This window comes from Podarcis cretensis (genome assembly GCF_951804945.1).
Source record: "Podarcis cretensis genome assembly, chromosome: 6".
In the NCBI taxonomy this organism is placed as follows: domain Eukaryota; kingdom Metazoa; phylum Chordata; class Lepidosauria; order Squamata; family Lacertidae; genus Podarcis; species Podarcis cretensis.
In genome coordinates this window covers 24,107,920-24,133,985 of record NC_137175.1, presented here as the reverse complement: position 1 = coordinate 24,133,985, position 26,066 = coordinate 24,107,920, and the positions used below count along the sequence as shown (strand labels likewise).

The 26,066-nt window shown below is 45.0% G+C and overlaps 1 protein-coding gene and 1 long non-coding RNA gene across 4 annotated transcripts; one reads left to right on the top strand and one right to left on the bottom strand.

The window, feature by feature from the left end:
- Window positions 1-346: 346 nt before the first annotated feature.
- Window positions 347-8,302, bottom strand: LOC307218048. Its single transcript, XR_013839701.1, has 4 exons — window positions 8,104-8,302; window positions 5,446-5,944; window positions 658-750; window positions 347-448 (listed from the first exon to the last, which is right to left on the bottom strand). It is a non-coding gene; the product is annotated as an uncharacterized lncRNA (long non-coding RNA).
- A 591-nt stretch (window positions 8,303-8,893) lies between these two features.
- TP53TG5 (TP53 target 5) lies at window positions 8,894-18,189 on the top strand. Of its 3 annotated transcripts, none has more exons than XM_079980056.1 (5): window positions 8,895-9,080; window positions 12,149-12,217; window positions 12,747-12,883; window positions 15,640-15,964; window positions 18,087-18,189. In XM_079980056.1, the coding sequence occupies exons 1-5, from the start codon at window positions 9,045-9,047 to the stop codon at window positions 18,093-18,095; spliced, it is 576 nt and encodes a 191-aa protein (XP_079836182.1). In that variant the 5' UTR covers window positions 8,895-9,044; the 3' UTR covers window positions 18,096-18,189. The 3 variants fall into 3 exon arrangements, with proteins under 3 accessions (XP_079836183.1, XP_079836182.1, XP_079836181.1); XM_079980055.1 differs by having other exon boundaries at window positions 18,054-18,189; XM_079980057.1 differs by lacking the exon at window positions 12,149-12,217 and having other exon boundaries at window positions 8,894-9,080; window positions 18,054-18,189.
- The last annotated feature ends 7,877 nt before the right edge of the window (window positions 18,190-26,066 follow it).

Below are 26,066 nucleotides of genomic sequence, written 5' to 3'. Positions count from 1 at the left end.
TTAAGGGGTGATATGATAGCCATGTTCAAATATATAAAAGGATGTCACATAGAGGAGGGAGAAAGGTTGTTTTCTGCTGCTCCAGAGAAGCGGACACGGAGCAATGGTTCCAAACTACAAGAAAAAAGATTCCACCTAAACATTAGGAAGAACTTCCTGACAGTAAGAGCTGTTCGACAGTGGAATTTGCTGCCAAGGAGTGTGGTGGAGTCTCCTTCTTTGGAGGTCTTTAAGCAGAGGCTTGACAACCATATGTCAGGAGTGCTCTGATGGTGTTTCCTGCTTGGCAGGGGGTTGGACTCGATGGCCTTTGTGGTCTCTTCCAACTCTATGATTCTATGATTCTAAGTCTTCCTGTTCCAGTTGAGCCCTTGCTTGGGCAACAAGGACATCCCAAGTTCTGGTGTCATTTCGTCCCCGATTATGCCTTGCTCTCCAACTCTGCTTCCTGATTTACAAAATCAGATTGTTGGAGCTCAGTATTGTCCACTCTAACTCACTAACAGCATCTCTACAGGGTTTCAGGTGGGAGCTTTCCCTACCGCTACCTGGAGACACCAGGGATTGAACCTGTGACCTTCAGCATGTAAGGTGGATGCTCTACCACCCAGCTACATCCCTTCTCCAGATTTCATTCTTTGGTTCTAACATACGCACTGGTCCTGGCTATTGCTTTGCCTCACTGCTCTCAGCTCAGACCATGTCCCAGTCCTGACATCCTGATGGTCACTTTCTGCAAAGAGAAGCTGCCTTGGGGAGGGAGGCATTCTAAGTTAAAAGTTGGAGAAGGAGGAGAACAGTGGAATGGTGGTGGTAGAGAAATGCATAACCTTTTCCTTGCCAAATGCTGTGCTCCAAATCTTTTTCTTCTTCTTTTAACATGCAAAGGGTAAACACACATTTGGCACCTGTCAGAGGAGAAAGGTGCTATGGGGATTGGAGAAGGCCATGGTTTGGAGAAGAGACACAGAGACCTCGCCCACCAAGGAACAGTTTAGACAATCCTATTCTCCTCTCATAGGAATATAGAAAGCTGCCTTAATACTTAGACCATTGGTCCATTTAGCTCGTTGTTTACACTGACCAGCAATGGTATTCCAGGCTCTCTCCTAGCAAAGCCTGGAGATGCCAGGAATTGAAACTGGGACCTTTTGCATGCAATTCCTGAGCTCTACTACTACGTCTTAGGGACGCGGGTGGCGCTGTGGGTTAAACCAAGAGCCTAGGACTTGCTGATAAGAAGGTCGGCGGTTCGAATCCCCGTGACGGGGTGAGATCCCGTTGCTCAGTCCCTGCTCCTGCCAACCCAGCAGTTCGAAAGCATGTCAAAGTGCAAGTAGATAAATAGGTACCACTACGGCTGGAAGATAAACGGCGTTTCTGTGCACTGCTCTGGTTCGCCAGAAGCGGCTTAGTCATGCTGGCCACATGACCGGGAAGCTGTATGCTGGCTCCCTCGGCCAATAAAGCGAGATGAGCGCCACAACCCCAGAGTTGGTCACGACTGGACCTAATGGTCAGGGGTCCCTTTACCTTTACCTTTACTACTACGTCTGCGGGTGGGAAGAAATTTGATGCAGTCTATATTTAAATTCATACAAATTCTTACTTTTCTGAAACAACATGCGAACTGAAACACAGTCATCCTTCAAAATTAACACACCTCCAAATTTTGCAGTGCAGTTCTCCAGCCAAGCAATGTGTATAAAAAGGTATATATATTAAAGGGTGAATACAATGCAAATAAATGCATATAACAGTGAAAATAACATACAAATAACATGCATTACCTTATTATCTTGCAATGTCCTTTCAGGGAGAAGGATGGGGACAAAACTTGCAAAATTATTTTGCAACGATGTTGATGTTAGGCAAAACTGCATATAAAATGTATATAGTAAGAGAAATCTGCACAAAAATGCTGATTACTGTAATTTTCAAGAAAAATTATTTTTTTTAAAAAAAAAAAAAAGATCGCAAACTGATGTGAAAATGTGAAGAGCTGATCTTAAGACTGGAAGAATGAGAAACAGACAAAAACTAAAACTGATGCATTCAGCCTTCCCTAGATAGCACTGAGCCACAGCCTTTCTCCTACTCTTCTGCTCTTCTGCTTAAAATCACCCTACCCCACAAATGCTTTTCATAAAAAAGACTCAACCAGTCATTGTGCCTTTAAGCCCCAGTCAGCATACCTTTGTGTGTGTATCTGTGTGTGTTTATAGGATTTGTGCACAGCATCCAACGAAATACCTTCAAGGTGGTTTTTACAACAGTCAATAAAAGCAATAAAATGCAGGCAACTGACACAAGAGCAACAACAATAAAACAGCAGAAGTGGTCCATAACAAAGGAACAAAAACCAACAGCTAAAATCACAAAAAAAAAAAAGGATTTGAAATGTCATTAAAAGCCCAAACTTCACTTGGCAACCTGAAAGATGGCAAAGATAGTGCTAGGAGAAAACGTAACAAAGACAGCTCAGGTTGAAGATGTTCTGGAAGCTGGATGGGGCCTCATAATCATCAGCTGCCTTGTGGTTAGAGAAACCCACAGGGTCACTGCCTATGCAAAAAGAAGTTTGCGTCGGTGCAATGCAATATCAGAAAGAGGCTGCAAAAAGGCAGGAGCAGTGAAGCTTCAAGGCTGCCATTCAGTCCTTGGTAGCACTGGGGGAAATCAGGGAACAAGGCCTGAGACAGCATGCCTGCCCTGGTGTTGGTACACTTTCCAGACTTTCCATGGGCTCAAGACATGGCTCATTTTTCCTGTGTGCTATGGTATAAGAACATAGGTAAAGGTAAAGGGACCCCTGACCATTAGGTCCGGTTTTGACCGACTGGGGTTGCAGCGCTCATCTCGCTTTATTGGCCGAGGGAGCCGGCGTACAGCTTCTGGGTCATGAGGCCAGCATGACTAAGCCGCTTCTGGCGAACCAGAGCAGCGCACGGAAATGCCGTTTACCTTCCCGCCAGAGCAGTACCTATTTATCTACTTGAACTTTGATGTGCTTTCGAACTGCTAGGTTGCCAGGAGCAGGGACCGAGCAACGGGAGCTCACCCCGTGGCGGGGATTCGAACTGCCGACCTTCTGATCAGCAAGTCCTAGGCTCTGTGGTTTAACCCACAGCGCCAGCCGCGTCCCATAAGAACATAGGGAGGTGTTTATGTAAAGCATGATGTGATGTTATGCTTCTGCATCATACCACTCCAGTGACAGACACATACAAGGTTGCCTATGCCATCACAATGTTATCCCAGTTCCGTCTCAACTACACACGCTGTACACTGATGGAGTCTCAAGTGGGTGTGAGGATCCAGATAACCCCGTATGGTTGTCATGGATAACGCAATGAAAGCCTCGGTTCAGTGCATAGCAACAGCGCAAAAGGCAAATTCCATGCTAATAGTATTAGGAAGTGGATTGAAAACAAAGCAACCAGCATGCCCTTTATAACATAAAGCTATCGTATGAGCGTAGTTTGAATACTGTGTATAGTTCTGGATATTCCATCTGAAAATGATACCATTAAGTTGGAAAAGGTGTTAGAAAAAGGCAAATAAAATTATCAAGAGGTTGGAAAGAGTATGTTCCCTGCACACAGACCCCAAAGCTATTGTTTTAGGTGCTTTTGACAGTAGAGAAAGATAGCTAAGAAGGGGCATGGCAAAGTTTACAAAATTATCCAGATTTCCCACCCCCCTCCCCAGTAGGACTAGAATCCAGTCACCTAGATGGAAATTCCTGGCACCTCCAGGTAGGCCTGAGAACTCTGGAGAACTGCTGCCAGTCAGTGTAGACGATACTGAGGTAGGTGGACTGTTGATCTGACTCAGTATAAGGGAGCTGCTTATGACAAATTTATGGAGGGAAAAGCAATCAATGGTTTAAACCTCCAGTTATGGAATCTCCTGTTTGGGGAGGGGGCAGTACCTCTGAATGCCTGTTGCTGGCAGGCAAACAACAGGGCAGGAGTGTTAAACTTCATGTCTTGTTTGTGGGCTTCCTGGCAACATCTGCCTGATAAAATGTTGAACTAGATGGTAAAGGAAAAGGCAAAGGGACCCCTGACCATTAGGTCCAGTTGCGAACGACTCTTGGGTTGCGGCACTCATCTCGCTTTACTGGCCGAGGGAGCCGGCGTACAGCTTCCGGGTCATGTGGCCAGCATGACTAAGCCACTTCTGGCGAACCAGAGCAGCGCATGGAAACGCCATTTACCTTCCCGCTGGAGTGGTACCTATTTACCTACTTGCACTTGATGTGCTTTTGAACTGCTAGGTGGGCAGGAGCAGGGACCGAGCAACGGGAGCTCACCCCCATCGCGGGGATTCGAACTGCCGAACTTCTGATCGGCAAGGCCTAGGCTCTGTAGTTTAGACCACAGTGCCACCCACGTCCCTAGAAAGCGGGTTTAATCTATTTTAATTTCCAAAGTGGAACAGAAGATCCCAAGAGGCCAAAACCTCTTAAGCAGCAGTAGTAATAAATAGTAACAATAACAATAACAACACAGAAGTAATAGTAGTATTTTGGAATACTAAACTGGGAGTTCTTACATTTGAAAATCCTTGATGCATCCTGTCTTTTAAGAGCCGGGACTGACTGGAATTATGATCATTTCAGAGGTTCTGAAGATAGTGAGAGGAGCCTGGAAGACATAGATCTATTGCGTGTTGATTCATATTCCTGCAATAAAGGGGATATTGAGCATCCTTCAAACACAAAACTTGTCTCTGGCTTGAAATAAGCATGTGTGTGCGTGTATGTGCCAATGTGCTAGAAGCAGGGAGAAGCAACGAGGAAAGGAAGCAGATGTATTTCATTTGCAAACATGAAAACTGCAGATTGACAACTTTCCCCGTCTCATGGAGAAATATAGCAATACAGCTGCTACAGATCTGGTTGGAATAACAGTTGCCCATGGTTGCTCCTGGGGAGACTTCTGTATACAGAAGAAATTGCCTCATCTCGCCGGCGTACAGCTTCCGGGTCATGTGGCCAGCATGACTAAGCCACTTCTGGCGAACTAGAGCAGCACACGGAAATGCCGTTTACCTTCCCACCAGAGCGGTACCTATTTATCTACTTGCACTTTGATGTGCTTTCAAACTGACTGCTAGGTTGGCAGGAGCAGGGACCGAGCAACAGGAGCTCACCCTGTCGCAGGGGATTTGAACGGCTGACCTTCTGATCGGCAACCACTAGGCTCTGTGGTTTAGACCACAGCGCCACCCGCATCCCAGATGTAACTAGATGGTACCCTTGCCTTACCCAGCAGGATTCGCCCTTAAATGTCTTTCAAGCATCAGCTGTAGTGCAAATTTGAACTGATAATGAACCAATCTGTTCAAATCCACACAGCTGATTGAATGAACTTTTCTTTTTTTTTACTTACATGACAGCTCTTTTTAAAAAATAAAAAAATGCATAGTTCTTTCTACCTTATCTGCCAGTCAAGCATTGTAGTTTCCATGGTGATTTTGGTCTAGACTTAGAACTGAGCAATACTGCCCCCTGCTGATGAAACATAGAGAAGCAGCCTGCGGTTTTAGCGGAGAGCCTCAGTGGTCTACTAAATACCGCTTTCAATCATAATCAATTTACATAACAAAGCACTGCCTGTTTGAGCTCATCCGTTTCCATTCTAATATGCCGAGAGCCACTCTTCCCTTCTCTTCAAATTGTCCTTTTAACAGGGGTATCATGCCTAATTGGGAATATGGCTAGATGACACACTAGTAATTTTGCTTCACATCCATAGGAACCACAAACAGATGTAGAGTGGCTGGTCCTTTTACTGCTCTGATCTTGAGAACAATATGTGCCCTCTTTTGTTTCTTTGGGATTTTCTGTTCCATTTGCTTGCGTGCCTGCTTGCTTCTTTCTTTTCCCCCTCTTCTGAAAGGAGGAAGCACTCTAAGAGGGACTTAAAAGCAGGGACTCACAAAGTGAAACGGAAATAAGACTCAACCATTCACTGAATCCTTAAAACCTCAGCAACTGAGATTGCCCATCTACCCAAATCCCATTCTTCATAGAGGATGACCTGCTGGGCCTTCATTTGAGACGAGAAGGATCAGCCCCATGCATAGGTGCCAACTCCCTGGGGCTCTGGGTGCCCAAGCACCCACAAAATTTCCCATGAAGGGGCTAGGCACCCACAAATTTGGGTACCAGGGCCATGCACACTGCATGGCACCCACAGCCCCAGGCACTCACTCTAGGGTGGCCACTTGCACAGCTACAAAAGAGACCACAGCTTTGCAAAAGAATAAATAAAATTAAAAATGTGTGCATGCTAATGTATTACAGAGAGATGCAAAATTTGGAAATAATTACTATAATTTTAATAGATATACAGCCTGACTTGCCATAGTGGGGAGGAATATGGCCAGGTGCCTCCTTAGTCAGGTGATAACTGTTGATGGGCAACTTCACGACTTGCCCCGGCCACTCTATCTCTTCTTATTGTTGTTCATCTTTAAACCAAACTTGGACCAGACAGTTTTCCAAACAGAGGACTCCTTCAAATGGAGGGCTTCAAATAAGAGCTACATATGCTACTTCTATCTTTGCAACAGAACTTCACTGCAGACATATGGCCACATTCACACCACATATTTAAAGCACTATGATCCCACAGTCATGGTTTCCACCCCTCCACCCCAAAAATACTGAGGCTTCAGTTTGTTAACCTTGCACTGCAAGGTTACTACTAGAAGACTTCTATTCCCCTCCCAGAGCTACAATTCTCAGAATTAACAGTCATTCCCTCTTCAAAGAAAACTCTGGGAATTGGAGATCTGGAATAGGTTTCAGCACTTGTAACAAACTACAGCTCCCAGAATTATCTGGGGACAGCCCAAACTGTTTGAAGTAGTATAAGGTGCTTTAAATGTATAGTGTGAATGTAGCCATAATAAACATGAGTGCTTTCCCCCCCATCTTAGGTACAAAGGCAGAGCCACCACAATGTTCAATGATGAACATGAGCAAAGAAGCTGAAAACATGTCCCTGAAGTCGCTGAGAAGGTCTGGTGCACTTATGTTCCAAAGCAGGTAATTCCACAGCCCTGCTATGTCACAACAGAATTTGGGGTGGCCAAAAATGGACAATATAGCACCCTCCCACCTTTCTAAGTACATAATTTGATTGGACTGGCATGTCCAATTGGACAGATGATCAGACACTAATGGCCACAGCAACAGAGGACTGCAGGCTAACTCAAGGCAGCTTTTTCCAATATTGGGTCCCTGACCATTGGCCATGCTGGCTAGGCATGATGGCAGTAGCATCTGGAGATCCAAGAATGAGGAAAGCTGGCGGGAGGCCACTGCCTCCCCCAGTATCTGTCACTTGAGGCAGCTGCCTTGAAAACAAGTCCACCACCATAGATGTTGTTTTTTCCAACTTATGTACAAAATAAGAAAATGTTTTGCATCAAATGAGAAGCAACAAAATATTTGTCCCTTTGAGCCCCCTGACTCAGATCAGGAGCAAGAAGCACTTGAGGATAATAAGAATAAGAATAAGAATAAGAATAAGAATAAGAATTTATTATTTGTACCCCGCCCATCTGGCTGGGTTTCCCCAGCCACTCTGGGCGGCTTCCATAGAAACCAAAAATACACTAAAATATCACACATTAAAAACTTCCCTGAACAGGGCTGCCTTAAGATGTCTTCTGAATGTCAGGTAGTTGTTTAACGCTTTGACATCTGATGGGAGGGCGTTCCACAGGGCGGGCGCCACTACCGAGAAGGCCCTCTGCCTGGTTCCCTGTAGCTTTGCTTCTCGCAATGAGGGAACCGCCAGAAGGCCCTCGGCGCTGGATCTCAATGTCCGGGCAGAATGATGGGGTGGAGACGCTCCTTCAGGTATACTGGGCTCCAAGTGGAAGGAGTGAGGGATTAGACTGTGCTGCAGAGAACATTAAGAACATGAGAAGAATTTGGCTGGATCAGGTCAACGGACATCGAGTCCAGAATCCACAGTGGCCAAGTGGATATACCCGTGGAAACCTGCAAGCAGGACCCAAGCAGAAGAACACTCTCGCCTCCTGTGGTTTCCAGCAACTTGTATTCAGAACCATCACGACCTCTGCCCATGGAAGCAGAGCAGAGCTATCACGAAGAGTAGCCATTGATAACTGTGATTAATCCAAAATGGAAATGGAAGCTTCTGATAATGGCTGCACTGGAGGAGGGGGAGAGGGTGCCAGCCCAAGGGTCACTGTGGTTCATCATAGCAGTAAATCATGGTCTAGCACAGGGGTGGGGAACATTTTTTGATCCAGCAGGCCAACTTTGATCCAGCAGTCTCTTCCTACTCCAGTGGGACAGGTGGGTGGGACAGCCTCCCTATTCATCATTATGATGTCGGTTGTCCCAAGCACCTGTCAAAGTCCCACAGACGGTTAGGGGACAAGAACAGACATTAAAGGCTGGAGAGGCTGTAGCCTTTATACTCTGCTTGTGGGCTTCCTAGAGACCCCTGCCTTGATCACTGATGATGGAAAGAGATTGCTTGACTCCATGGGCCTTTGGTCCGATGCAGCAGGCATTTCCCATTATCTCAAACCAGGGAGAAGAAGTAGTTTCTGACAATCACAATTGCACCCTGGTTGATCCTTTACAAGGATTTGTGGACACAACGGGCAGAGGGATACTACTATCCCTTATGCAATGTGAAGTAACCAGGGTCACTTCTGCTTCCTTTGCTGCTGCCTTCACACCTTCTGCGGTCCCTCAGAAAAGCCCTTGTTTAGACATAGGTTTCCCACAATCCTCCTCCTCTAACCCTCTTCCAGCCTCCAAGACTGTGACTCTCTCCCCCCAGTCATTGCTGACACCTGGTTTCTGACATCACAAATAAATTATGTCACAGCACTTACGCTTTCACATCATTCATGGCTCCCCAAGCCCTGAAAGGGGCAGTAGCATCTCAGAGCCAGAGAAAGCAGCCACCTATTTCTCATATATCTTGCCTGTCTGCTACAAACCCTGTTGTTGAAGCTCTTAGAAAACCACCTGAGTGAATATGAAAGCCTTGGAGAAGAAGAAACAATGTCCAAAGGTATCTCATCTTCTTAAGAAACCAGGAGTTGGCATCATTTACTCAAGGCTCAAAGTGAGGGGTGAAGTGGGGGTGAGAGAAATGCTGAAAATTGGCCTGTGGATTTAAAAAAAAACCCCAGAAAGTAGTGGAATTTTCTGGTACATTACAAAAAATGTTATGAGAATCTATCCTTCCCTGGCAGGCAGCCTTTCATACTGATCCAAGTGCTACATATTTGTAAGCAGCTATAGATCCCACAGAGGATAAAGCAGCACTGAGTTCAAAAGCTTCTAATGCCATGGCTTTTATTAAGAACATCAAAAGAGCCTGGCTGGATCAAACCACAGACCTATCTATCCCAGCCTCTTGTTCCCTACAGTGGCTATCCAGATGCCTGTTTACTTATTCATTTACTTAAGCATTCGTATGCTACTCTTGAGCCACAGAGGCTCCTGCAGTGGCTTACATGCTAATCGATAAAAACAAGACACCCCCTGCCTGCAGTGTTATGTATATAAATTAAATTTTGATGATATGCAAAGTAACAGAGTAGCTTACAGCTAGGAAGCTAAATAACTCTTCTAGGTGAGCGATAGCCTTTTTGTAAAGACTATACAATGTCCAGACTATTTATTTTCAAAAAAGCTTTATTTTCATAAACATATAACTGAGATGAATATATTTACAATCTCACGCTTATTCAAACATGGGTACGTTCTCGCTTGAATTGTAGTCTTCTTACTGAGATCTATAAACAAAACTGTATTGAAACTTGCACCTCACTCAGGCCTTACAGTTTCTTATGAAAGGTTTTGCTTTCACCTCAGCAGTATTCTCTTTGTTCCTTACAGAGAGCTGCTGCACAGATTTAGAGTTCTCCCTCTGTCTGTTTCACTTCAGACAGATCACACTGACACAACACTTTCCTCAGCAGTATCCCAAGAAGCCCCTCTCAGCAGCCATTCTCCTCTCTCACACACAAAGAGAACAGAGAGCAGTTAAAAACAACAGTTACTGGAATAACAATCACATTAAACAGGACTGTTTCTCAAGAAGTTGTAGGATTCTTCTTCTTCAGGGGAACTATCATTAAAAGAATGATTAAATGTTAATAGATAGACAGACAGACAGACAGACAGACAGACAGACAGACAGACAAATGATAGATAGATAGATAGATAGATAGATAGATAGATAATAGATAGATAGATAGATAGATAGATAGATAGATAGATAAAGAGATCTGTTAAAAACATACAGACAATCACAATGAAAGCAAAGTAGATTATTGAAGTGGTTCCCACACACTTCCCTGCTGCATAAACAACTTGAAAATTGCTGAAGGTCTTTGGTGGACCACTTAATAATTTATACAGGCCTGTTGCAGCAATTCTAACGTTCTGTGCTAGATGCCGTATGACTAACGTCATATGTGTTGTTTAGTCGTTTAGTCGTGTCCGACTCTTTGTGACCACATGGCTTTAAACACCAGTGCTGGGAGCACGCTAGAGGCTGAGGTGATAATATTTACACAGCCTTTATGCAGTTCAGATTGCATGGAAAGAGGCAGTGGGACATGAACACTAGCCCTACCCCTGCTGTTTATGTCCCCCACTGGGCCCACTTCCATGCTGTCCAGCCACCCTCAGTGGTGGGGAACCTTCAGCCTATAAGCCTAATTATTTAATTATTTGTTAATTAGACCACACATTCACCAGGCTTTCCCCCTTCAGGCCTTCCGTGTCGGAGAGGGGCTAACTCACATGACACACACTCTGCCAATGATCTCATACCCGCCAACATTTCTCAGATGAAAATAGGGATGTCTCATTCCATAATGATAATGTTACTATTTATACCCCACACATTTTACTGGATTGTTCCATCTACTTTGGGCAGCTTCCAGCATATATAAAAACATAATAAAAAATTAAACATTAAAAAAAAACCCTTCCCTATAAAGGATTGCCTTCAGACCGCTTGAGGGTTGGATAACTCCATACCCTCCAACATTTCTCCAATGAAAATACAGTGGTACCTCGGGTTAAGAACTTAATTCGTTCTGGAGGTCTGTTCTTAACCTGAAACTGTTCTTAACCTGAAGCACCACTTTAGCTAATGGGGCCTCCCGCTGCTGCCACGTCGCTGCCGCGTGATTTCTGTTCTCATCCTGAAGCAAAGTTGTTAACCCGAGGTACTATTTCTGGATTAGCGGAGTATGTAACCTGAAGCGTATGTAACCTGAAGCGTCTGTAACCAGAGGTACCACTGTAGGGACGTCCTATGGAAAAGTGTGACATTCCGGGATCAAATCAGAAACCAGGACAGCTTCTCTAAATCAGGGATGTCCTTAGAATATAGGGACACTTGGAGGATCTGTGATCTGAATCACATGGTGCAGACTCATGCGTAGTTCTAAGGCACTCAGCAGGCCCATGTATATGATCTTGCCCTTTGGCCATCTTTGTTTTCTCACATGTATTTTTATTTGCAGTCTCTCCATCCCTAAATACGGTAATAATGGCTCTAGACATGATTTAACAGTTATATAAATAGGCTGCTCCTTCTGAGCGACTCATGCATTCTGTGTAATATTTGCTTCTTGCTCTTTATAACAAAGTTATAAAAACACTGCAATTCAAAGGGTAGGCTCTGTTAGTGGCTTTGACGTGGCTGACTCAGCAGTCCAATTCATGCAGTCTCCTCCACAAGTTCCCCACTTCAGGCATTTCACAAGGATATCTCACAAGGATGGCAGTGGGTACACAGCAGAGGGCATGGGGCCAGTTTTTTGGTACCCCTCTCCCCCCCCAAAAAAATCCCACAATAGTAGGGTGCAAGCAGAGGCCTGTTACACACTGTCTAGCTTATTCACCCACCACAGTAGTCGATACCACATTATAGCATTATTTTTAAAACTGCCACCCAGCCCAATTTTAGATCAATTGGACTTTATCCTAAGGGTATAGTTCAATGGCCACTTGCATTTGATTCCTCTTGATGTTGCAGACAAAGTGCCACAAACAAAGTGTGTTGAGGACAAGACGTCTTTTGTTGTCCCCATAACTTTGCTCTGTCTTTCTCAGATCATTGATGTGGAGAGTGGAGCATCTCAGACAAGCAATTTGGTACACGTAAGGAGCCACCTAAGGAGGGTAAGATGCCATTCTGTTTGCCTGTTGCAAGGTTTAAAGCCTAAAGTTAGCTAGCATCATTTGGGGAGATGCAACTTCCTTGTCAAAAGCCCCACCATGTCTACCAGTTTAAAGACTGGTCCAATATTTTTTTTTGTCAGGGTTAACCCAAGAAGAAAGTAGCACACACCCAAACCCAACACAGAGATGATCTGAGGCAACCAACATATTATATCAACATGTAGCTCCACAGTGGACCCAGCCTTAAGGAACTAGGCCAAAAGCAAACATAAAATTAAATTTTAAAACCTTGGGCATTTTGGAGCCTGCTGGAATAATTGCATGTGTGTATAATATCGTATTGAAACAAAATTTTAAAAATGAATTTTTATTTTAAAAAATATTTCTGTCTTTTTCCTGTTGACCTCACACAAGTAAACAGTTAACTACAATAGTCTCAAGATAATACTAATAATGAAGCAGGCTGGGCTCACTCTTTGGCAACCTCTTCAGATGTTGTGTGCTCTCTTTATTTTCTGTACCTGCACAGATAATAAAGAAACTGGTTCTCCTCAAAATGCTCAAGAGTCCAAACCGCAGAATTGAGTGGCTTTGTGAATTAGCGCACAAGTACAGGAAGATGTTAGCGATTGGGAGTGCTCTGGATTCAGGGGCTTCCTGCTCTGGGTAAGTGACCATAGATAGGGATCTGTGTGCATACATGTATTTATTTTGCTAGAATAACAAACAGGGCCCTCTGAAAGTGTGTGTGACTATATGATCATAGAATCATAGAACTGGAAGGGATCTGTTATGGCTTGGTCTCTTCCACAAACGTGAGACGACTCTGGCTGTTAATTATTTCAGAAACAACAAACTAGGATGGAGCTCCTCTACTCATCGTCCTCCCCAGAAGATGTAGCTGCCCGGACCGAGCTCCTCCCCCTTCCCCAGCACGAAAGCCCCCACCTTCTCTTCCGGTATCTTTGGAGCTTCTTTAGAGCTCTTTAGATTCTTTATGTTAAGTTGTGGGTGAACATATCAGACGACACAGCGATTCTTCAAAACAGCTCTTGTTTATTCACAGAACAGAACAGAACTGAACTGAAGGGTTCAGCCAGCCTGCTTATATAGAGCTCCACTACAACGCTACAGTAGCAAACTTCTGTAACTAGCCAATCACTGAACGTCACTTTCAATCCCCTATTTGCATATGTGGACCTGAGTGAAAACTATCTACAGTATCCCCCTGCTGGCCCAGGGTGAGAACTTCAGTACATAACACTTTAGATCTTTAGAGCACTTTTGAGATCCTACGAGATTTGGGAGAGAATGCTTTCTACATTCCAATGTCTGACTCATTATTGGAGCTCTCACGCAGCAGCCTGTCACTCTGGCCCTGTCTTTCGCCTCCCCTTTGTTCAGAGCTCAGATTACAGCTGCTCTCCCCCTCCTTTCTGCCTTCTGCTTTTAACTGTTCTCTCTCTATGCCTGCTTCTTCTTCTCCTGTTAGTATCTGAGCTTTGCTGACAGGACCCCAGGGGTCATCCAGTCCAATTCCCTGCAATGCAAGAATCTCATCTAAAGCATCCATGACAGATGGCCATCGAACCTCTGCTTAAAAACCTCCAAGGAAGGAGAAACCACCACCTCCCAAATGAGTTCATTCCACTGTCAAACATCTCTGACTGTCAGAAAGTTTTTCCTGATGTTGAGCTGGAATCTCTTTTCTTCTAACTTGAATCCATTGGTTCTGGAGCAAGAGAAAACAAGATTTCTCCATCTTCCATGTCATAGCCATTTCTATATTGGAAGGTGGCTATGATATCTCCTTTCAGTTTCCTCTTTTCCAGCTCCTTCAACCATTTCTCATAAAGCTTGGTTTCCAGACCCTGGATAATCTTAGTTGCCCTTCTCTGCACAAGTTCCAGCTTGTCAACATCCATCTTAAATTGTGGTCCCCCAGTTGGACAAAGTATTCCAGGTGTGGTCTGACCAAGGCAAAATAGAGCAGTACTATTACTTCCCTCACAAGGAGAAAGGGACAACAGAGGATGAGATGGTTGGACAGTGTTCTCGAAGCTACCAGCATGAGTTTGATCAAACTGTGGGAGGCAGTGGAAGACAGGAGTGCCTGACGTGCTCTGGTCCATGGGGTCATGAAGAGTCGGACACGACTAAATGACTAAACAACAACAACATTACTTCCCTTGATCTGGACACTATACTTCTGTTGATGCAGCCTAGAATAACATTAGCTTTTTTTGCTGCTGCCTCACACTGTTGACTCACATTAGGCTTGTGATCTACTAAGACCCCTAGATCATTTTCACATGTACTACAAGCAAGCCAGGTGTCCCCCATCTTAAATTTGTGCAGCTAGTTATTCCTGCCTAAGTGCAGAACCTTACATTTCTCTCTGTTGAAATTCATGTTGTTAGTTTTGGCCCCGTTTTCCAATCTGTCAAGGTAGTCTTGAATCCTGATTTTATCTTCTGCGGCATTGGCTACCCCTCTCAGTTTGGTGTCATCTGTAAATTTGATGATCATCCCCTTGATTTACCTGATATTGGGATATGGGGATAATTCAATATTGGGGAAAATTGGGTTCCAAATTCCTCTCAGGATCACAGATTATTTGTTTTGATGTTTTGGGGTGGGTGGATCAACTGCCACTTTCTGCAGCTCCACTCTTCCTTGCCCACTACTTCCTAAGTGCTTTCATTTGTTTATTTTTATTTCCAGTGTGCCCTGAAAAGAAAAAGTCTTCTTTTCTTTTCATCCCTCAGGTTTGTACACAACTAGAAAACTGCACAAGCAAATTTACCATTGCCTATCTGTATGCATTTCCACACTTCTTGGGCGGGGATTTCTTAAAAAACAAAACCAAACAGAACAAGGTGCACATGGGCCCTGTGAGTATTTCACTGGCATGACAGAATCAACAAACTGTAAGGCAGGGACAAACACAAACGGGAATGCCTCCTGGTATGGATGGGAAAGGCCAAATTGCTCCTCGTGTACAAATTTTAAATAGTTTAAATATTAAACTATTCATTTAATTCTAAAGGGAGGGGGAGTGGATTAAGAGCTACATAATGCTCAGATGTGGATGAGCCCTAAATTACAGTCATACCTTGGTTTTCAAACAGAATGCGTTCTGGAAGTCCGTTAGTCTTCCAAAATGTTTGGAAACCAAGGCATGGCTTCTGATTGGCAGCAGGAGCATCCTGCAGCCAATCGGAAGTTGCAGAAGCTGCACCGGATGTTCGGCTTCTGAGGCAAAGTTCGCAAACCAGAACACCTACTTCGGGTTTGCAGCATTTGAGTTCCAAGTTGTTTGTGAACTAAGTTGTTCAAAAACCAAGGTATGGCTGTATATGGAAGAAAAAACTAAAACAATGAAAATCCATAACAATGCTTCCATCCCGCTCATGTGACAGGGTGTGCACCCCCTCTGAGGAACCTCCAGCACCTAATGTCAGTGTGATGGATGAGCCTGCCATGGAAGTTGAGGAAGTTGCTATAGACAAGGTAGCTGAGCCTAAAATGTCAACTGAGGCAACATCCCCAGAGGCAGCTTCTTCAGAATTGTATGAGGCGCTCTCCTTGAAAGGCCTGCCCCAGCGGATTCACATGCCTGCGCGCAGAGTGCTCTGTAGACCATCGAATTTGAGATGGGTCAAGCCATGCTGCACACGATCATGTAGTGAGACTCTGGAGCATGTCGTCACCATCCCTTATTCAGAATGTCAGAAGAGGCATCCAGTAAGCAATCAAAACTGCAATTGTTTTTGCCAGGGAGGGGAGCAGAGATAAAATTTGTGGGGTTTTGCCTCTGGGTTGATTGAGTGTATGCAATCGGTTCTCTCCTAAATACCAGATCTAAACCCAGATCTAGTCCTCCTTTGCCCTGAAGAGATCTGCTGCATGGATCCAGAAACTGTAGGCAGAAGTTTAGGAAAGTGGGTTTAATTCAGCACAGAATTTAGGCTGATTAACAGCAGTTAGCCAGTGCTGTAGTGGTGAATTTTGAAGAGTGGGAGAAGCCTTCATTGCCATGAAGGTAGCTATGCTATCCATTATTGTTAGAAGCTTCAATTCCATTCATAGTTTCCTGGGAACTCCATTCAACTCAGTGGAGCTTACTTCTGACTGCACAGGCTTATCCTATGTGAGCTTTAACAAAGTATCTTCAGTCAGCTGAAATGCAACTTTTAGCCTTTAATTAAATATTGAAACAATCTTGCAAAGAAGCATTAACTGCTGGCCTGAAGTAGAAATCTCATCAAAGAAAAGGAGATAAGTATCCAGCCTTTGCTTCATAATTTCCCTCATCCTCTGACTTTCACTGTGCTAAACTGTCACACACTTGCAAGGTTCAGCATCACCTCATTCAGTAGCCAGAGCAAGGCGAATCTGCCCATTAAGCAAGTGCTCTGGCAGATGATGATAGAGCAGGAGTGAGTGGGGGGCAGAATACCAGCTCACAATCCCCTCTCCTCCACTACTCTTGATAAATCAAGTTGAGGAAAGTTTAGGTCACAAGCCCAGGCAAGAAATCCACTAGCTGTCTCCCTGAGCTGTGAGTTTGTTTTCATTTCTAGTAAACAGATTTCTGAAATGACATTGGCAATAGCAAGCAAGATTTTTCTTGCACATGCTGTCTAAGGGAGCCCCAACTGCACTTTAGACATTCCACAATTTATTTATTCCTGCAATTTATTTAGCATAGGATAAATGGAAAGGCTTGGGTGGAGTGCCTTGCTGCAAGGTGGTAACTTGATAATTAGGGCATTTTGTAGGCCAAGCAGGGTGGAATGAACATCTGACAAGGCCTAGGAAGTGGGTTTAAAGGTAAAGGTAAAGGTACCCGTAGGGACGCAGGTGGCGCTGTGGGTTAAAGCCTCAGCGCCTAGGGCTTGCCGATCGAAAGGTCGGCGGTTCGAATCCCTGCGGCGGGGTGCGCTCCCGCTGCTCGGTCCCAGCGCCTGCCAACCTAGCAGTTCGAAAGCACCTCCGGGTGCAAGTAGATAAATAGGGACCGCTTACCAGCGGGAAGGTAAACGGCGTTTCCGTGTGCGGCTCTGGCTCTGGCTCTGGCTCTGGCCAGAGCAGCGATGTCACGCTGGCCACGTGACCCGGAAGTGTCTCCGGACAGCGCTGGCCCCTGGCCTCTTAAGTGAGATGGGCGCACAACCCCAGAGTCTGTCAAGACTGGCCCGTACGGGCAGGGGTACCTTTAAAAGGTAAAGGTAAAGAAGGGGTACCTTTAAAAGGTAAAGGGTACCTTTACCTTTACCTTTTAAAGGTACCCGTGACAGTTACGGTAAGTCCAGTCGCAGACGACTCGGGGGTTGCGCACTCATCTCACTCTATAGGCCGAGGGAGCCGGCGTTTGTCCACAGACAGCTTCTGGGTCATGTGGCCAGCATGACTAAGCTGCTTCTGGTGAACCAGAGCAGCGCATGGAAACGCCATTTACCTTCCCGCTGGAGTGGTACCTATTTACCTACTTGCACTTGATGTGCTTTTGAACTGCTAGGTGGGCAGGAGCAGGGACCGAGCAACGGGAGCTCACCCCCATCGCGGGGATTCGAACTGCCGAACTTCTGATCGGCAAGGCCTAGGCTCTGTAGTTTAGACCACAGTGCCACCCACGTCCCTAGGAAGCGGGTTTAATCTATTTTAATTTCCAAAGTGGAACAGAAGATCCCAAGAGGCCAAAACCTCTTAAGCAGCAGTAGTAATAAATAGTAACAATAACAATAACAACACAGAAGTAATAGTAGTATTTTGGAATACTAAATTGGGAGTTCTTACATTTGAAAATCCTTGATGCATCTTGTCTTTTAAGAGCCGGGACTGACTGGAATTATGATCATTTCAGAGGTTCTGAAGATAGTGAGAGGAGCCTGGAAGACATAGATCTATTGCGTGTTGATTCATATTCCTGCAATAAAGGGGATATTGAGCATCCTTCAAACACAAAACTTGTCTCTGGCTTGAAATAAACATGTGTGTGCGTGTATGTGCCAATGTGCTAGAAGCAGGGAGAAGCAACGAGGAAAGGAAGCAGATGTATTTCATTTGCAAACATGAAAACTGCAGATTGACAACTTTCCCCGTCTCATGGAGAAATATAGCAATACAGCTGCTACAGATCTGGTTGGAATAACAGTTTGCCCATGGTTGCTCCTGGGGAGACTTCTGTATACAGAAGAAATTGCCTTTTTTAGTTCACAATAAACCTCCATCTGCTACAGAGCTTGATCCCAAAGAAGTGAAAGCAGACTCAAAACTCCAAGGGGTTTGATAATGTTCCAGGAAGGGCTGTCAATGCATTGCAAGTAGAGGAGACCTATCATTACATATTTGTAAAGAGAAGGCCTCTGATTATTTCCAGGCGTAAGACTAAAGAAGAAACCGGGGAGAGAGAGGGGATTTGAAAGGGGAAATAGCAGCCAATATAATACATTTTGAAATCACCCTTATGATGTCACTAGAATGAATAACTGTACAGCCATGCCTTAGACCCACAAAGGAACCACAGTTCTTTGCTATATTGATAAAAGCCCTGCCTTTGTTCTTCACACTTTGAATGGCTTCTACAAGAGGTCTGTGGTGGTGGGACTATGTAGAACAGCCATATAATCAGAGGATAACACAAATGGAAGCACAACTTAGACAGAGTCTGGGCAGGCATCAGCACCCAGCTTCTTTTGGGCAGCTAGTAACACCAAAGCACCTCAACAGGTCCCCCCACTGACAATGCTTTGAGAGCAGCAGGTGGCTGGGCTAAGCCACCATTTAAATTTCCCCCACAATGCTCCAGAGCAAGGTACTATTTCAGGGGCATTGTGGGAAAATTAAAATGGTGGCTAGACCCAGAAATCTGATGTATTCTGAAGCAGCTGTCCATTACTGCCCACTAAGGCCCACCCAAGGGTGAAGCGACCTACTGCACATATTACTCACACTGGCATGAAGCCATGTGAGATACTTCAGAAAGATTCAGGTAATGGGAGTTTTGTTTGGATCAACAATGGGATCTCAGTGTGGTGTAGTGGTTAAGAGTGGTGGACTCGTAATCTGGTGAACTGGGTTCGCATCTCCGCTCCTCCACATGCAGCTGCTGGGTGACCTTAGGCTAGTCACACTTCTTTGAAGTCTCTCAGCCCCACTCACTTCACAGAGTGTTTGCTGTGGGGGAGGAAGGGAAAGGAGAATGTTAGTCGCTTTGAGACTCCTTAAAGGGAGTGAAAGGCGGGATATCAAATCCAAACTCTTCTTCTTCTCAGTGTGAAACTGGTGGAAAAGTAGAATTTGGCTTGGTATCTGAAGACTAGTATTAGTATGACATTCTCTATGTCACCCATGTACCCCACCAACACACCAGTGTTAAGAGGAGGTACGTAAGGAGAAAGATCTAAGACTTCTGCTATAAATCACATTCGCCTTGCAAGAGACTGGAGTGGTGTTTCCCAAACTTGGGTCTCCAGCTGTTTTTGGACTACAATTCCTATCATCCCTGACCACTGGCCCTGCTAGCTAGGGATGATGGGAATCGTAGTCCAAAAAACACTAGCGATCCAAGTTTGGGAAACATTCAACTAGTGGTTAGTTCACCTTAGTCAACACTTCTTATTCACAGCCATAGCAAAGGACCCTACTTGTAGCAAAGCAAATTAATTTCATCCCTAGACATCAGGAACACAACAGAAATTTTCAGTTTTCTCAGTCTTTCTGAAGAAAACTTTGTGGCTGTAGTTACTATATGACATCAAAGAAATCTTTGAAATCCCTTCTGTTCTTTTCATCTGATTCCCTGAGAAAGAAACTTCTATCTACAAATGTATCAAGAACATAAATAAAGTTCTGCTGGATCAGTGTCTCATCCAGCATCCCGTTCTTACCGTGGCCCAACCAGATGCCTAAGAAAAGCATTTCTTCATTTTAAAATGTACGTGCTGCGCTTTGCCTAGCAGCTCTGAGTAATTTGGGATGTCATCTCAGTCTTACTCTGAGTCAGATTTCACAGTCTCTTTCCACCTTTCACAATTTTCTTTCCAGACCCCACAAAATACATATCACCTCCTCCTTTATCATGCCTTCAGTGTACTCTGTTGGTTCTCACTCTTTTAATTAGAGAGGATGGAACTAAGTAATGAAGGTGAAAAGGAGGACAAAGACAAAAATAGGGGAGGGGACAGTGTGCCATCCCTGGACATTGTAGCCAGGAGCTGCAAAGCCTCCTCAAAGAGTTATATTGCTGGAGCATCAATTAAAACACTGTATGTTAATTAGAGATAAATCTACAACAGCAAACACAAGCAAATGATGAAGGCTTCAACTAGCCTGCCAATGGAAAAACTAACACAGCAAAATCCTAATACAGGCACCCCCAAACTCGGCCCTCCAGATGTTTTGGGACTACAACTCCCATCATTCCTAGCTAACAGGATCAGTGGTCAGGGATGATGTTGAATTGTAGTCCCAGAACATCTGGAGGGCCGAGTTTGGGGATGCCTGTCCTAGTAGCTGTGAACACTTGTATGGTGTGGACTAAGGGTTCCCTATCCTTATGCTCAGAGGAACATTTGGAAATCTAAGTAATGGTTTTGGGCACCACAAAATACACATTTCACAGAAGAAAAACCGGCAATGCTCAGACATCCTTCCCCACAAAAGAGGGAGAAAACCTACATTTCCACCTATCAGGGGGGAAAGCTGGTAATCCCTTCTCAACCAAACAGCTCCCAGAAAATCAGGAAAAGCCTCAATGTTTGTTTTTTTAAAATAGAAAATAGGAGAGTCAGGGACCTTGGAGGGTACCAAAGTGCATCTGAGGGTGCTAGGGTGCCCAGCAGTTCCATGGCTGGGGACTCCAGATGTGAAGAAACCCCTGGCTTGGAGTCACAGAAGGAGTTTCTTTATATTCATTCATTCCATGGTAATATGGGCTGATAGGAAATGCTTAATTAAGAGGATGGGAGCCTATATGATTATACCAGTGATGCTGCTGTTGCTACAAGTCAGCTTTAGGTCCCTCCAGCCTGGTATTGTCTACTTTGGCTAGCAGTTGTTTCCCAAGGCCTCAGACACAGATCTTTTCCATTACCTGATGTTTTTAACGAGAGATGGTGGGGACTGAACCTGGGAGCAGCAATGGGGAACATTTTTGTCCCCATGGACCAGATCTGCCTCTGTGGGCCAACTGCCGTCAATCCACCCAGCAGTCAATCATCTAATGTCTCAATGATATCAGGTGACTGCCACCTGTCAAAGCTAATCTGCCTTTTGGATCTTGGCTTGTAGGACAAGTCCCCCCCCCCCCCCAGGGTATAGTGGGCTGGATATTTTCAGTAGTAGTGGCCCAAGAAAATTTGATGCCTGAAGTAGAATGGCTAATGGTGTCTCCCCCACCCCCATTGACTTGAGATGCAAAATCCCAAAGGATGGCCAACTTATTTTTGCACCTAAGGAAGAAAATCCTACAAATACTCTTCCCTAGGAGAGAAAGAAGAAAGTAGGTAATAATAAATAGCAAACAATTTGCTATTTATTATCTGCTTGGTTTTGCATAATGGAAAGGCCAACCCTAAAGGATATCTAGACCCCTGTAATATTGTAAAACATTGCGTTTTTAGTACCAATACCACCTACAAAAGGCATACTTATAGAACTAATACTGAGAATACTAGATAACAGGGGTAGGAAAACTGTCACTCTCCTGATGATGCTTGACCAAAACTCCCATCATCCCTCACCATTGGCCATGCTGGCTAGAGCTGATGGGAGTTGCAGTTGGGGGGGGCACAGGTTCCTCAACCCTGATGCATACCTTGTAACCCAGTCCACCAGACCACACCACCCACCCCTGCAAATCAATAGAGAAAAAAGTAACTGGATTTCTTGGTGGACTACAATAAAAAGCCAGCAGATGGCAATAATCCTTTGCAACATACAAATGTAGTATGCCAAGTAAAGATATAGCCACTGTAATGGTTCTAGGGGTTGCTTATACGTAAGCCGGTGCAAACACCTGGCTGGGTTGCCTGAGTGAACCTTTTTCTGTCCGGACAGCCACTCACCTGTGGCTGTCTCAATCGCTGGCAGAATCCGTCAGTGGGCATTTCTTAAACTTCTTCCAGCAAAGAAGCTCTTTGACGCCTAGTCTCCTCCTACTCTCTCTGCGCGAAAGCCTTCTGCGCAAGGAGGGTGTAGGCAGCGGAGGACCCCTACTCTCCCCGCTGGTCCCCGGCAAGGAGTCATGGGACCGCCTCGCCGCTTCCCCCATCTGCCCCCCTTGTCCACTGGTGCTACGCTGATTCTCTTCCCCAGAAGATGGGCTGCCTCTCCCAATCCCGGGACGCTCTCTGGAATCCCTCTGGATTTTGCTCTCTCCCTCCGGCACTGATGGCAGTTCCCTGACAGCCACCTTTTGTTTAGCTTCTTTGCTTACTAATGTTTATTAGTAAGCAATACAATACAATCTAAAACAGTTCTATAAAATGCAGTGTGCATCTGTTATTATCTGTAATTGCATATGTGCACGGTTCAAAAAAGTAAAACTGTGTACATTATAAACAGGTAGAAAACCAGATCATTCAAGTTAAAAACATCAGCAGAAACAAATAAAACAGGTCAGTCTGACAGGCCAAAAGCCTTGTTGTCAGAACTAGATCAGAGATAGGCTAAGTTCCCTAGCCACCAAAAAGGCCTTCTTTCTAAGTCCCCAGCAAATACTCTCCCAGAAGTTGGCAGGGCAGAGAAAAAAAGCCTTTCCTGGAGATCTAAAAATTTGTGCAGGCTTGTATGGAAGGAGGTGGTCCTTCAGACAGCCAGGTCCCAAGTTGTTTATTGTCAGTTGATGATGTAGTGTGGTATAGTGGTTAAGTGTTGGATTAGGAACTGGAACACCAGAGTTAAAATCCTGCTTGGGCATGAAGCCCACTGGGCAACCTTGGACCATTCATAATCTCTTAGCCTAAGCAACCTCACAGGCTTTTCGTGAGGATAAAATTTAGTGAGGGAAAAGCATCAACACCACTTGGAACTTATTTGAAGATTGGTGGGGTATTAATACAATAAATAAAATAATAATCAAGTTGATGCTCAGCTCAAGGAAGCTGCTCAATGAGCTTTGATGGTTAGAATGCGTTTTCTTCAATTAGCACTGATGACTACCGGGCATACAAGTCAGGTCTCAAGCAGGGGCTGAAAAAGCACTTGGTAGTTGCCAAAGAGCCTCAAGTCTGAGTTTTGCAGCCACCGTTCAAGAAAGAGCTGTGGGATTATGTAACTTCATTTGTCCTGGGGAACTGATACTCCTTTACACATCTGAGTGCTCGCTAGACAACCAAGCTCACTGTGTATGTTCCCAGGAACCTCACCAAAATGCTGGAGAGGGTGCACCTCCACAGGCACATACCTCCACATGTGGTGGGAGTGTCCCAAAATCCAACTATTCTGGACAACAGCCATGCAAGAAATATGTAAAATAACAAAGCAAGTATTAGACTTCACCCCAGAATTGGCCCTACTAAACATCTTCCAAGACAACAATGCCCATTTACTCCACAAAGAACTCATAACCCACCTACTTTCAGCAGCCAGAAACACCATAACCAGACACTGGAGAGACCTGTCAGGAGTAAGCATGGACCAACGGTACCAAATAGCATGGGAAACAGCCCTACTAGAAAAATTAACTAACAAACTGAAACTGACACGGGGACAAACAGAAGAAGACACCTTCACCCCGGTATGGCTCCCCTTTATCACATACACAGCCCAACAGGACAATGACAATAATCCACCAACAGCATACAAATCAATATGGCTAACTTGATCCAAAACAACCACCCACCTCACTCACACACGAAAACAAAGATCACCACAGCCAATCACAAACAAACAATCACATCCTAGGCCAACCCCAACCTCTCTCACCACCAAAGGAACACAAGTGAACAACACAAGCACGCTGACACCAAACTACATACATTAAGCATAATAGAAACACCGCTACCCCACCCCACCCCCATCCATCTCCCCTCCTTCCACCCTCCTTTCTTCTTTTTTTTTTTCTTTTCTTTTTTCTTCTCCCCCTAATGCCTCAACAAATGAAATGGATTTGTAAAAATGTTACACGGGAAAAAAAATACGAGGCATTACACTTACACTGTAAAAGAAGAAAACCCTTAATAAAATATATTAAAAATAAATAAATAAAAATAAATGAATGGAACAAAAATGTCCCTAGTCTCCAACAACACACTCAAAACTGCCCAGCCTTTTAGGGTATTTACACATGAGAAGCTAAAGTGCTTCCTGTATAGCTGCCTTGTCCAATGTGATTGCTTGGACCAGAATGTACAATTGATTTCTCTCCTACATCAGCATCGCTCACTTGGGACAGAAATAGCATCGAAGAAGCTCAAGTGTGATTTTAAGCACCTTATGCAAAAACACCCTCAGAATAGGGCTGCCAGCTGGCAAGGAAAAAGGGAATAAACATCACAATAGCCTAGCATGCCCTTGTGTCTTTAACAGCAGCTTGATCTGCAAAAGTCAGCCAGTGAAACTTCACTTTGTGGAGTTTAAGCATGATGGCGCTGTGGGTTAAAGCCTCAGCGCCTAGGGCTTGCCGATCGAAAGGTCGGCGGTTCGAATCCCTGCGGCGGGGTGCGCTCCCGCTGCTCGGTCCCAGCGCCTGCCAACCTAGCAGTTCGAAAGCACCTCCGGGTGCAAGTAGATAAATAGGGACCGCTTACCAGCGGGAAGGTAAACGGCGTTTCCGTGTGCGGCTCTGGCTCGCCAGAGCAGCGATGTCACGCTGGCCACGTGACCCGGAAGTGTCTCCGGACAGCGCTGGCCCCTGGCCTCTTAAGCGAGATGGGCGCACAACCCCAGAGTCTGTCAAGACTGGCCCGTACGGGCAGGGGTACCTTTACCTTTTTACAGATCAAGCTGCTGTTTAAGACATAGGAGCAGAGACCAACATTCTTATACTTCAGAGCTGAGAGCAATCATTGGGCAGGAAGTGACCCCTTTAACCTTGGATATATGAAAATGATGCAGTCACAAAGACTTTGAAAGTTAAGAGTTAAATCCTAGAAAATACAGTACATATAAAACCGGTAAGCTTGAGGTTTTGCGACACCCAGACCCTAACTTTTTTATTATCTCCAGAGCCCTGCTGAGCAAAGAACTTTTCAATATCCTTAAGCAGGGCTTGCCATTGTGTCAGTTTCACAGACAAGTTTCTAAAAGCAGGCAAACCCAGCCCAACATTCCCTAACTTGGTGCCCTCCAGATGCTGATGGGAGTTGTAGTCCAAAACATCTGCAGAGTTAGGGAAGAAAGCTGACCTGCTTTTATTTTTTAGCAGAAGCCATCCCATCTCAAGCCATCCACTATTGCTTCCTGGAGTAATTCTTCTGTCAAATGAGAAAGAAAGTCCCTCTCTATTCTGCTAGCCAGGGCACACGTGTGTGAATTGGAGTGAGGCGTCTGTGGCCTTTCAGATGTGGCTAGTCCGGATTTTAAAAATATCCGCCCAGATTTCCACTTCAAATGCTTCAAGCTGAAATCCTCTGCGCACAGTTATTTGCAGCCCTACTAGGGCAGTGCGATTCCTAGGATTGTTTTGCCCACATGCAGCCCGAGAGAGAGAGCTCCCTCCCTACCCGAGACACTTTCCACCCTGCAAGCGTCAAACTAGCCCCTTCGCACATCTGCTCAACACCAAAGCATGGCAAGGGACAGACCCCTCCGTTTTCTCTCCCGGTGAGCGCGGTGGCTGCGCCTTCCTGGACTAAACCACCTTTCACGGCAGGGGGAGAAGGGAGAAAGGGTCTGGGCT

Excerpts from the sequence above, each read along its gene's own strand:
- TP53TG5 (XM_079980055.1), top strand. The coding sequence starts at position 9,045 with ATGAAAGCCTTGGAGAAGAAGAAACAATGTCCAAAG. Across the intron at positions 9,081-12,148 it reads AGAAGAAACAATGTCCAAAG|ATCATTGATGTGGAGAGTGG; the intron begins GTATCTCATCTT and ends TGTCTTTCTCAG. Across the intron at positions 12,884-15,639 it reads TCAGGGGCTTCCTGCTCTGG|GGTGTGCACCCCCTCTGAGG; the intron begins GTAAGTGACCAT and ends CTCATGTGACAG.